Raw genomic sequence first — 12,194 nt, forward strand, 5'->3', positions numbered from 1 at the left:
CCCACAAATGCACGCTGCAAATGACCATTACGTTACATGCAACACAATACACACAAGGATTGTAAGCTCACCATTACACAAATACATATATCCTGTGACAACTATAATTCAATGCACAATTTAATGCACAGCCATTCGCCATTTGTTCTCTGCTTTGAAAATATATGTGAACACGCTGTTGTATAACTTTGTTATATGTGCCGTTTGGTCAGTTAAATAGCCGTGAAGAGCGGTTACACTCACAGCGCGGACGAATCGCTTTTGTGTCGTAGACTCATGATCTATTGAAGAGAACGCAGGCAACGCAGACACTCATACAAAGCGGGAAAAACACTCGTTTTTGATCCATCAATGCATCTCTCACTTAAGGTATGTGATCTCACTGTTAGAAGCGCCGCTGCGTCAGTCAGAGGAAAATGCCTATCAACGCGTGCTGTCATGAAATAAGCAACGCGTCTTCTTATAGGATGAAGACACGCAGTCTCGTGAATAATTATGAGACAGAGATGAGTCATCGCCGTACTACAGTACAAGAAAACAACACAACCTATGACGTTGACATGAAGATGAACTTAAACCAGGAAGATGAAAATTGAGCAAAAAGGCTTAAAATTAACTAGTTGTCTCCCACATTCAAAGCTAACAGATGGTAACAATGTCTTCCATGATGTTCAACATGCATACTTCTGTTAAAATCTCAGAAAATTTGGTTTAGGGTTTCATGTTTCATGACCCTTTAAGTTTTCTTCCAGTAATGTACATGTCACAATATTCCTCATTCTCGCCAAAGGCATACAGACAAAAAAGGAGTGCGGCCTGGTTGAGTTGCGTTTGTAGAGTGTTGAAACTCGCAAATAGGGTAAGGGGTATGATATTGGCCCTGTGCCATATGGCACACTTCAAACTTTTGGGCTTGTGGGTTTACAGTAGCCACTTTGTGTGCGTATTTGTTAAGTCCATGAGACCGTAGGATGTCCCATTTGTCATTTTACGTTTCAGAAGGGTGCTCGCAAGCGCCCCTTGCGGTCGATATGAGGCCTCGATGCGCACTTTTGCCAAGCCCGCACTAAAGCGAGCTCCGCAACAGACTTCTTCCCAACAGTCAAAGCGCCATTACTTCACAAATTTGTGGAGTTTGGGACAGGGCCATGATTAACCCATCATAAACACAGTGATCCAGCTGACCAATCAAAAGCACATTGTGCTTTTCAGAAAGAGGGGCTTCATTGAGACAGGAATTAAACCAGAGCGCTACTGACAGACTGTGAAGAGAGGTGCTGGCGTGCTGCAACAATGTAAAATACATCAACTCTAAAAGATGCTGAGTTAAAAACAACCCAAGTTGGGTTGAAAATGGAATAACCCAGCAATTGGGTTGTTTTAACCCCGCAAATGGGTTGTTTTAAGTACCCAGCGGTTGTGTTAAATGTTTGCTTAAGACAACCCAATTGCAGGGTTAAAACAACCCTAGTTAGTTTCATTAATAAAAAATAATAATATGGAGAACAAAAAAACAGAGCAAATCACGTTTTTGTGAAAAACTGTATCCAGATCAGATTCAGAACGATTATCCAACACAGATGGAGTAGATCGAATCCATCAACACCCCTAATGCTTGCACAGTCTTGTAGCTCGTCCTGGATCAACATTTAATTTAGTAAATTAAATGCTTATTTCATTTTACTCAGAAACCTGGAAAATGCCGTTTTGGGCCAGAAAGCGTTTTCACACAAATAACAGAAAATTCCGTGTTTGGTGGGGAAAAAGTTAAGCAAACATGTAACCCAACCGCTTGGTTAAAACACCCCAATTGTGGGGTTAAAACAACTCAATCGCTGGGTTAAAACAACCCAATTGCTGAGTTAGTCTATTTGGGTTGTTTTAACCCAGCATTTTTTTTAGAGTGTGTAAAAAAAGTATGTTTTTGAACATCCAAGCATAATAAAAACTTATTCTAGTAGGCCCCAAAAACAAAACCAGGCTTTGTAAAAAAATAAAATAAAAATAGAAAACATCATAAAAAGGCTTTTTCTCGTTACAATAACCATTAAATCTGTCTGCAAAAGGCACCATTCCTCCACTGGTGAAGACTCCGGTGAAGGACCTGGTTAAGAAACCAGGCAACGAAGGGATGAAGATGATGGTGACGATCTCATGCATCTTGGTGGGAATGGTGCTGCTCTTCGTCCTGCTGATGGTGCTGAGGAGGAGGAGGAGAGAGCAGAGGCTGAAGCGGCTCAGGGGTCAGATGGTTTTCACAGCTCTTAGCTACAGATCAGTGTTTTCAAAGAGAAGGTGTAGATTCGTAGGCGTAAATATAGACAGCATATGTTGCTGTTTGAGATTTTACTCATATCAGCCTATTTTTTCTATTTCCATTTCCAGTGTACGTTAATAAAGCTTCTCTTTTGTTCCACAGATGCAAAAAGTTTGGCTGAAATGCTTATGAGGTAAATCTTTTGATGATTTTCAGTTTTGTTTTTTAAAGTAAAAGCAGCCCAAAATAGAAACTCTGACATCGTTTACTTGTCTTCATTTCATTCCAACCCCATATGGCCTTTTTTCTTCTATGGAACAGAAAGTAAGGTATTTTGAATAATCTCCAAGCTGCTCTTCTACATACAGCATCATAAAAGTATCTCTTTTAGTACTCTTTATCTTCTAAATCTTCTGAAATCATACAATAGAATCGGTGTTTTGAACAGATTCATTGTAACAGACCGGGATAGATATTCAAATTCTGTCATCATTTACTCACCCTCATGTTGTTCCAAACCTGTATGAGTTTCTTTCTTCTGTTAAAAACAAAAGAAGATATTTTAAATTAATGTTGGTAGTCAAACCGTTGACAGCACCCATTGACTTCTATAGTAGGAAAAAAAAATACTATGGCAGTCAATGGGTGCCGTTAACTGTGTGGTTACCAACATTCTTTAAAATATCTTCTTTTGTGCTCAACAGAATAAGGAAACTAATGCAAGATTGGAACAACTTTCAGCCATTTTTGGCTGAACTATCCCTTTAAGCACAAATTAAACCGTCAAGTAGTTAAAATGTTTCTGAATCTGTGTGTGTGCGTGTGCGTGTGCGTGTGCGTGCGTGCGTGCGTGCGTGCGTGCGTGTGTGTGTGTGTGTGTGTGTGTGTGTGTGTGTGTGTGTGTGTGTGATGAATAAACCACAAAAAGCTGTTTCTTCAGAAGATTCGAAGGATTTAGATGCTTATATGTGGTGAATTCGGGGCGGCAGTGGCTCAGTGGTTCATGTAGGTTGTCTACAAACCAGAAGGTTGGTGGTTCAATCCCCGGTTCCACCTGACCAAGTGTCGAAGTGTCCATGAGCAAGACACCTAACCCCAGCTGCTCCCAACGAGCTGGATGGTGCCTTACATGGCTGACATCGCCGTCGGTGAATGTGAGGCAAAATGTAAAGCGCTTTGGATAAAAGCGCTATATAAGTGCAGTCCAGTCCATTTGAATTGTTTTGGTCCTTTTTCAAATTTGACAGCCGTAGTTGCCATATTCGTTTATTTTATGAAAACTGTAGCTTGGAAGTTCTTCAAAATATCATATTTTGTGTTCCACAGAAGAAAGAAACCATATAGGTGGGTGTGCAAGCTATTCCTTTGGTGGCGCATGTGTCGTACCGACCTTGTGAAAGCAGGGATGTTATTCACAGGCTTGTTTGCGTTTGTCTCCAGTAAGAACACAAGGCCTTCCGACACCATGAACAAACAACAGCAGACCCTCCGCATGCACATCGACATTCCCCGAGCTCAGCTGCTCATCGAAGAGAGAGACACCATGGAAACAGTGGGTGAGTCTTGTGCACTGAACCATATTCAAACCTGAACATTTAGATGAGAAACAGTGATACTAGGAGCCTCTAATAGTTCCATCTCTCCCTTCCCTCTTAGACGACAGATCAACGGTGCTGTTAACCGATAACGATTTTGGAGAAACTGCCAAACAGAAGTCGGCCACTGTCACGCACTCTGTCCACTATCAGTCTCTGTCGCAGGCCACCGGCCCGCTGGTGGACGTCTCTGATGTCCGACCTGGGACGAGTAAGAGCAGTCTGTCGAGTAAGAATCTTTTTAACACATTAATAATACATTAATATTTGATTGTGCTGTTTAACTGAGTGTTTCGGAACCGTCCTCAGATCCCACCTCTCGCCGTACAGCTAAAGCTGGTCCTGCTGCCCGTAATCGCTACGCCAGTCAGTGGACACTGAACCGCCCTCACCCCCCTGTCTCCGTACACACTCTCAGCACCGACTGGAGGCTGGGAACTCCCAGAGTGGCCGGATCGGTGGACAAGGAAAGCGACAGCTATAGTGTCAGTCCATCACAGGACACTGGTCAGTCTGCAACACTCACAACAGCTTCCTTTTGAAAATATATGTGCATCTTTATATGTATATAATATAGAGTCAAACCAAAAATCATTCAGACACCAGATCATTTTTTACTAGTGGGTGCAGGACACTAAAGTTCATTTATGTAAGTGAGGATAGTAAAATAAAGTAAACTATGACGTATTATACACAGATATTCATCATAAAGTGGACTAACAGTCAAATTGATAAAAATTTGGGCACAAAATTATTCTGACACTTTGACCTGACCATGTTTTGCTGAAGTGTTTTTTTCTTTAATTGCTAATGCCACCTTTGACACCACAGACTGAACTAAATGAAGCTTTGCTCTGTAATTGGTTGGCCTAAATTGGTATTATCTAATTGTGTACTTAAATTTAACAATTTAACAGCTGATTGTAATCCATTACATACCTTTCTATAAAAGTTATCTGATATTATCAAGATAATTTGTTCAGAGTTCTTGTCGTATTTTATTACCATTTTCTAAACTGCAGAGAATGAACTGTGATAATCTGAGAAAATGTTGAAGGTGTCTGAATAAATTTTCCAGCTGTAAAAAGTAGGGTACTTTAGCTAATTTATTTCATATGATATTCTTGTATTATATTATATGTAACATAAATTATATTTTTATATAATCTTTTCAGCATTTTTACAATATTTAGTATATGTCTCAATGTTTGTGTGTTTTAAAAATGATGAACACAATGAAGAATGGTATTATTTTTTATGCATATTTACTTTAAAACATATAAAATGGCATGCAAGAACATCCATGAATATTTTGAAGTAATGATGCCATGGAATCATTGAATCAGTTTTGAACAAGTTCATTTTAACTGACAGGTTTAAAGAATATTATGTGGAAAATTAATCAAACTTCACTACTGTTTCAGCCTTTCATTCAAAGGTTTGGGGCCAGTAAGATTTTTTTTATTTATTTTTTAAAGAAATTGTGATTACTATTACTATTATTCTCAGGAATTACATTTTAAAATGTATTAATATAAGAAACCATTTCTTTCAAAAAAAAATCTTACCAGCCCCAAGCTTTTGAACTGCACTGTATCTCTGTCCTTATTTATTTTGAAAGGAAACAAAAGGGATAGTTCACCAAAAATGAAATTATCTCATGATTTACTCATTCTCAAGCCACCCTAGGTGTATATGACATTCTTCTTTCAGACGAATGCAATCAGGGTTATGTCAAAAAATGTCCTGGCTAATTCAAGCAAAAAAAAATCTTAGCCAAAATAAGTGCATCTATCCATTCTAAAAGTAATCCACACGGCTCCGGGGGTTAATAAAGGCTTTCTGAAGTGAATCGATGGCTTTGTGTAAGAAAAATATCCATATTTGAAACGTAATAAAGAAAAATACTTAGCTTTCGGCGAACCACCTTTGGTATTCAATGCAGTTCTCTTGCGCTACGTCCGACATCATCGTCATGCCAGTTACGTTTTTTTGTAAGTTAATACGGAAGGTGATCCACCGGAAGCGATATATTTTACTTTACAACATATTAAATATGGATTTTGTTCTTACAAAATTCCATCGATTCGCTTCAGAAGGCCTTTATTAACTCCTCGGAGCTGTGTGGATTACTTTTATAATCGATGGATGCAGTTTTTATACATTTTTTTTAAAATATAGTTTTGATTGTATACGTCTGAAAGAAGAATGTCATATTCACCTAGGATGGCTTGAGGGTGAGTAAATCATACATGGGGTAATTACATTTGTTGTGATCTATCCCTTTAACACTAATGGTTCACTTTATTTTACATACCTGTTCCATAGTATATACTATGTACTTATTATAGTTATAATAGTTATAATATTATAGTTACAATAACTGGGTAAACTAAAGTTTAGGTACTAAACCTGAACTTACCTCTAAACACTACCTTAACCCATGTAGTTACCTTATATTAACCAGTACTTATAAGTACACGGAAGTGCTCGTACTATAAAATAAAGTGCAACCACAATAATAATAAAAAGCATTTTAATTTAGCATTATTAAATTATGAGATTGAAATGACAAAGCTACGTGTTAGTACAATTTTTGATGAGTTGTGACCCACTGTGTTCAGACCGCGCTCGCAGCAGCATGGTCTCCACTGAGAGCGCGTCTTCTACGTACGAGGAGCTGGCCAGAGCCTACGAACACGCCAAGATGGAGGAACAACTACGACACGCCAAGTTTACCATCACAGAGTGTTTCATCTCGGACACATCCTCCGAGCAGATGACCGCCGGCACCAATGATTACACGGACAGTCTGACATCCAGTACACCGTCAGAATCAGGCATCTGCAGGTTCACTGCCTCACCACCCAAACCACAGGACGTCTGCAGGGTGATAAACATGGCCGTGCCAAAGGCCCATAGACCAGGTGAGACCACTGGTGGGAGGTAATGACTCTGAACTCTATTTAGAAAAAGTTAATGGAGCTAGCATTTAGGAGCAGCATTTTAAGTACTTATATGCTCCCTAAGGCTAAATAATGCTGCCTTGTAATGGTCCAGTCATATTAGCAAAATTTTGGTGAGATTTCGCTGATTAAAAAAGGTCCATTGTTAACACTGTGGCAATTAATGAAGCACAGCTGACATAGAAATTACTCTCGAGCCAGGCATCTTTCTGCTAGTGAACATGGCAAAGTCGTTTGATGAACTTGAACACATCCGAACATTTTGTAACTGCTGACCGCACAGATTCATAGTGAAATGTCTGGATTTTCACTGAGTAATAATATACATTCTGACTGCACTTTAAGACATATCCAAAATTGAAGGTAGAACCGGCCTAGACCGCTCAACGAGAAATATGTGAATTATGAGAATATATGAAATATTGTTTTAATGAAGTTGCAAACCTTATACACAGCCCAAATGCAAAGTATACATCAAAGTTAAGAATGAAGGAGACAAAACTGAAAGGGAGTGTGGAAAAACTGTGTTTTCTGATATACTAACAGCAAAGCTCTTTTTCATTTTTTGCTTCTGGATAAAAACAAGTTTGAAATTGCTTCACAGCCTGTACTTTTAACAAACATCCCACCGTCCACACTGATGACAGCACCGTTTAGATGTATATGTAAAGATGCTGCACGCTTTCCTTTCAATAACACATTGTAAACAATAAAATAAAATAAAAGACAACAAAAATAACAGCGGTGAGAAAACAGCAGTTAAGAAATCATCTGATCATAGTGATGTGGATATGTTTGCATGAGCTCAGCTCGTGCCATTTCATTTATCTGCTATTTAATTTCTTTATTTAAAAGGATAACACACATTAATCAACATTTCTGTAAATGTGCCAGTGTTAGCCAGCTTGCTAATTTTCAACTTTCAATATCAGCACATTAACACAGTAACAACAATATACTTTTCCACACAAAACCTTATGTAGGTACATGCAGGAATAAACAATAAACATACATAAAACACAGCCAACATAATGTAAATTTTAATAAAATAATAACAGGTTAATAAAATGGTAACTTACACCTTAAGTTGTTAACCAGCAGTATAGACTGTTAATGAAGTACTAATAGAATATTCCAGAATATTCCATATATACAGCTGGCTGCCTGGCAACAAGCAAAGGACATTGAGCATGTTAATAGCAGGTTAAATAATAACAACAGTAATAGTTACATGAGCAATTAACTACATATACTATATTGCTAAAAGTTTTGGGATGCCTGCCTTTGCACATGCACATGATCTTTAATGACATCCCATTCTTAATCCATAGGGTTTAATGTGGAGTTGACCCACCCTTTGCAGCTATAACAGCATCAACTCTTCTGGGAAGGTTTTCCACAATGTTTTGGAGTGTGTTTATGGGAAATTTTGACCATTCTTATAGAAGCACATTTGTGAGGTCAGGCATTGATGTTGGACGACAAGGCCTGGCTCGCAGTCTCCGCTCTAATTCATCCCAACGGTGTTCTGTCGGATTGAGGTCAGGACTCTGTGTGGGCCAGTCAAGTTCCTCCACACCAAACTCACTCATCCATGTCTTTATGGATCTTGCTTTGTGCACTGGTGTGCAGTCGTATTGGAACAGGAAGTGCCCTCCCCAAACTGTTCCCACAAAGTTGGGAGCATGAAATTGTCCAAAATGTATTGGTATTCTGAAGCATTAAGAGTTCCTAAGAGGAACTAAGGGGCCAAGTCTAACCCCTGAAAAACCAACCCCACACCATAATCCCCCCTCCACCAAACTTTACACTTGGTACAATGCAGTCAGGCAAATACCTTCCTCGTGGCAACCGCCAAACCCAGACTTGTCCATCGGATTGCCAGACAGAGAAGTGTAATTGGTCACTCTAGAGAACACTTCTCGACTTCAGAGTCCAGTGGCGGTGTGCTTTACACCACTGCATCCAACGCTTTGCATTGCACTAAAAGATGTAAGGCTTGGATGCAGGTCTGTAGCTTTTGACTGCGCTGACCCCACTCTATGATTTTATGCGGCTGAGTTGCTGTGGAATCTTCAAGTATGGCAATGCAGACGCACGTTTTGAGGTGCAAGTTGAGGGAAAAACTTAAATTAAAGGTGAACAACTGCACCCTCTCTTAAGCATAGGCTATTTATTTACCAAAGTTTCAGCTAGTAGCCTTTGTCAAGGTATAATTTTACAAAATGGAGAGTAGTATATAGAGAGCAGATAATCATACACCGGTGAAAATAATGACATCCAAATCATCCAATAATGAACTAATTAGCAATGAGTTGTTGTTGTTCCAAATTTGTTTCCACTTTGTTATAATACCACTAATAGTTGACCTTGGAATATTTAATAGTGAGGAAATTTCACAAATGGACTTTATTACACAGATGGCAACCCATCACGGTACCACGCTTAAATTCACTGAGCTTCTGAGAGCGACCCATTCTTTCACAAATGTTTGTAGAAGCGTCCGAATGTCTAGGTGCTTGATTTTATACACATGGGGTCGTGGAAGTGAATGGAACACCTGAATTCAGGGATTTGGATGGTTGTCCCAATACTTTTGGCAATATATTGTAGATTAAAAATGTTCACGTCTGATTTTCTTGAAGCCAGGCTTTGGGACTTAGTGTAAAGGAGTGATATGTGGTACAGTTTCTTATTTCAGTTGGAAGTGTGTTCCACAACTGAGAAGCCCTTAAAGAAAAGCATGACTGGCTGAAGGAGGTGGAGCTAAAAGAGGTTACACAGTCCCTTCTGCATAGTAAAAATACTAAGTGGTGGAGGAGCTTTTCCATTTAGGATCTTAAACATCAGACTGGCGTCAGTGTGTTTTGTTAATTTTATCAGCTGACACTTACACATTGTAGGCCTGCTTATACAGGGAGAGAATGGGCTTCAGTGTTACACCTTTAGCCTGAGACCAACAGCCATACAGCAATATGTTTTATTTAAAGGAACTGTATGTAAGAAATGTATTTCAGTTAATCATAAAATGGCCCTGATATGTCACTAGACATTAAGAAATCATGTCAAAATAATCAAATACTTCTATCACTGACAACAGTAGTCTGGCCAGGATATTGTCATTTAAAAGTTGTTGTTGCAGCCCTCAACTGATGTTGATGTTGACATGTTGCGTTTTGGCCTGAAGCTCCGCCCTCCACCTATCGACCAATCACAAATTAAGTAGTGTTTCGGCATCCGGGTTGCCAGCTCTGCTCTAGTTACCACAGCTACAGCTACAAACGTTCCTGCTGGATGCTACAGCCTATCTGGCAACCTAGAGTCAGGGGGGAGGGGGAGAGGGGATACACCGCTCTACAGTCATTTAAAAGGGATCGCTATACCAGTTTTGGCCACAATCTAACAAACACTTCCTTTAATAAAACCATTAGGAAATCACAGATAAAAATATGCACTCAATGTTTGAAAAAGTGTATTTTTCTTGCAGGAGGGGAGCTGGTCCACCTGCCTCCATACCTGCGGATGGACTTTCTTTTGAACCGGGGTGCGTCGGGAGCATCTCGTGAGGCGGCGATGGGCCAGGCCTGTTTGGAGCCGCAGAAGACCCGTTCACTGAAGCGCCCCGGCCTGCTGGAGCCGACGCCAATGGAGGTGCCGACCAGCAGGGACGTGCAGCAGTGGCAGCCGGGCACGGCCTCGACGCTTCCGCAGAGAGAGGCCGGAACGGACTTGGCGCAGGCTGCCAAAATCAGCACCTCCCAAGAATCACTGCTGGACTCCAGAGGACACTTAAAACAGAACAACAATCCCTACGCAAAGTCCTACACACTGGTATAACAAAGACCGGACAAAAATAAAACATCAAGAGCAAAAAGCGAACTCTTCATGCGCGGTTGTATATATATTTCCACTTCTACTCCTAACAGTTTCTTTATTTTAAGCTTTTTTAAACAGAAAATTCACTTCTTAAAGACGACTCCACACCAAGAGATTGCCAAAATGATTTTATTCTTCTTATTATTAATTACGATGACTATGATGATTTACTAATTTACTTATTTTAGCAGTTAGTGTGCACAAACTAATGACTGGGAACCCATTTTAATATTTTTTTTACTGAAATTTCTTTGTGTAATTAGTTTAAGATAAAGCGTGAGAGTGATTTCCATTGGTCCAAAAGTTGTCACCGTTCTGCTTCGGAGAAGTCCGTTTCCTGGGAGTGCATGAGAAAGAACCGATTTAAGATGAAGATGACAGTATGAATATCGACCGCGGGTCCAGCCCAGAATTTTTTGACAAAAATAATCAAATGTGAAGATTTCGTATTCTTATGAGTATAAATATATAAAAAAAATATATATATAAAATGAGATTTTTTTTTTATTTGTGGGTATTACAGGGAAATTTTTTGATTTGGTTAATAAAGTCCTTTAGTCATGTTTGCACATATCTTGTTTAACCTAGAAAAGCAAGTCTTGATTGATGATTATTTGTGTTCCATTCTTAAATGGTGCAATATGAAAATCCATGAACCACGTTTGCTCTCTGCTGTACTGTATCTCGCCCATGACGTGAGCTCCTGAGAGCCGGAGCGAATGAAATGACAGATTCAGGTGTAAATCCGCTGCAGTGAAAGCAAGGGTTGATTTAGCAGGCTGCATGGGGGGAGATCGGACCACCTACTGCACTGACAGTGTGACTCTTTCACCCCCTATGTAGTGCACTAGAAAGGTGTCTTCAAGGGCACGCTCTCTCTTGTCTTCATTAGATTTATTTTTGCTGCATTGCAGAGATGCTGCACTACAGGGAAAACTGAGACAATCTAAAGAGATCCCCTAAAAGAATAACAATTATGATGATATTAATAAAGAACCACAAGCAGTTCTATATGATTATGGGCATATGGTGGCAATTGTTATTGTTGCCGCTCTGCACCAAACTGTCTTGCAGGGAGAGTTGTGATGAAGAATTGAGATGATATTTCACTATATTTGATTAGATAAATCTATTGTCCTCACTATACTCATTTTACAAATGTTTTGTTTTTTCACCTTTCTTTATTTTTTTCCCCTCTTTTTTTGACAGAGTGCTCACAGTTGTGACACTCCAAAAAAGATTTTCCATGATAATCCTGTCGACTAATAAAAGGTTGATCCCCAAACGTATCTGGCAGTTTGGTTAACGCTTTTCATTTTGCTCTGGGATATAAAGGGATCTGAGCGTATGTGATGAACGGTGAAAATGAACAGCTTAATATCTAAACCGAGATGGGATTCCTGCACTTAAAGTAATAATTCACCCCATTTATGTCGTTACAAACCTTCAACATTTCTCCTTTTGTGTTCCATGGTACAAAGGAAGTCATACAGGGTTTGG

The 12,194-nt window shown here is 39.5% G+C and overlaps 1 protein-coding gene across 4 annotated transcripts in view; it reads left to right on the forward strand.

Annotated features, from left to right (window-relative positions):
- dscama (Down syndrome cell adhesion molecule a) overlaps positions 1 to 11,983 on the forward strand; it is a 140,922-nt gene extending 128,939 nt beyond the window's left edge. For all 4 annotated transcript variants that reach the window (XM_067432777.1, XM_067432776.1, XM_067432778.1 and 1 more), the window contains 7 exons: positions 2,067 to 2,243; positions 2,420 to 2,450; positions 3,698 to 3,813; positions 3,914 to 4,081; positions 4,162 to 4,359; positions 6,477 to 6,779; positions 10,306 to 11,983. In XM_067432777.1, the coding sequence (XP_067288878.1) occupies positions 2,067 to 2,243; positions 2,420 to 2,450; positions 3,698 to 3,813; positions 3,914 to 4,081; positions 4,162 to 4,359; positions 6,477 to 6,779; positions 10,306 to 10,655 (1,343 nt within the window). In that variant the 3' untranslated portion in view covers positions 10,656 to 11,983. The remainder of the gene's footprint in view (positions 1 to 2,066; positions 2,244 to 2,419; positions 2,451 to 3,697; positions 3,814 to 3,913; positions 4,082 to 4,161; positions 4,360 to 6,476; positions 6,780 to 10,305) is intronic.
- Positions 11,984 to 12,194: the final 211 nt, after the last annotated feature.

This window comes from Pseudorasbora parva, chromosome 23 (genome assembly GCF_024679245.1).
Source record: "Pseudorasbora parva isolate DD20220531a chromosome 23, ASM2467924v1, whole genome shotgun sequence".
In the NCBI taxonomy this organism is placed as follows: domain Eukaryota; kingdom Metazoa; phylum Chordata; class Actinopteri; order Cypriniformes; family Gobionidae; genus Pseudorasbora; species Pseudorasbora parva.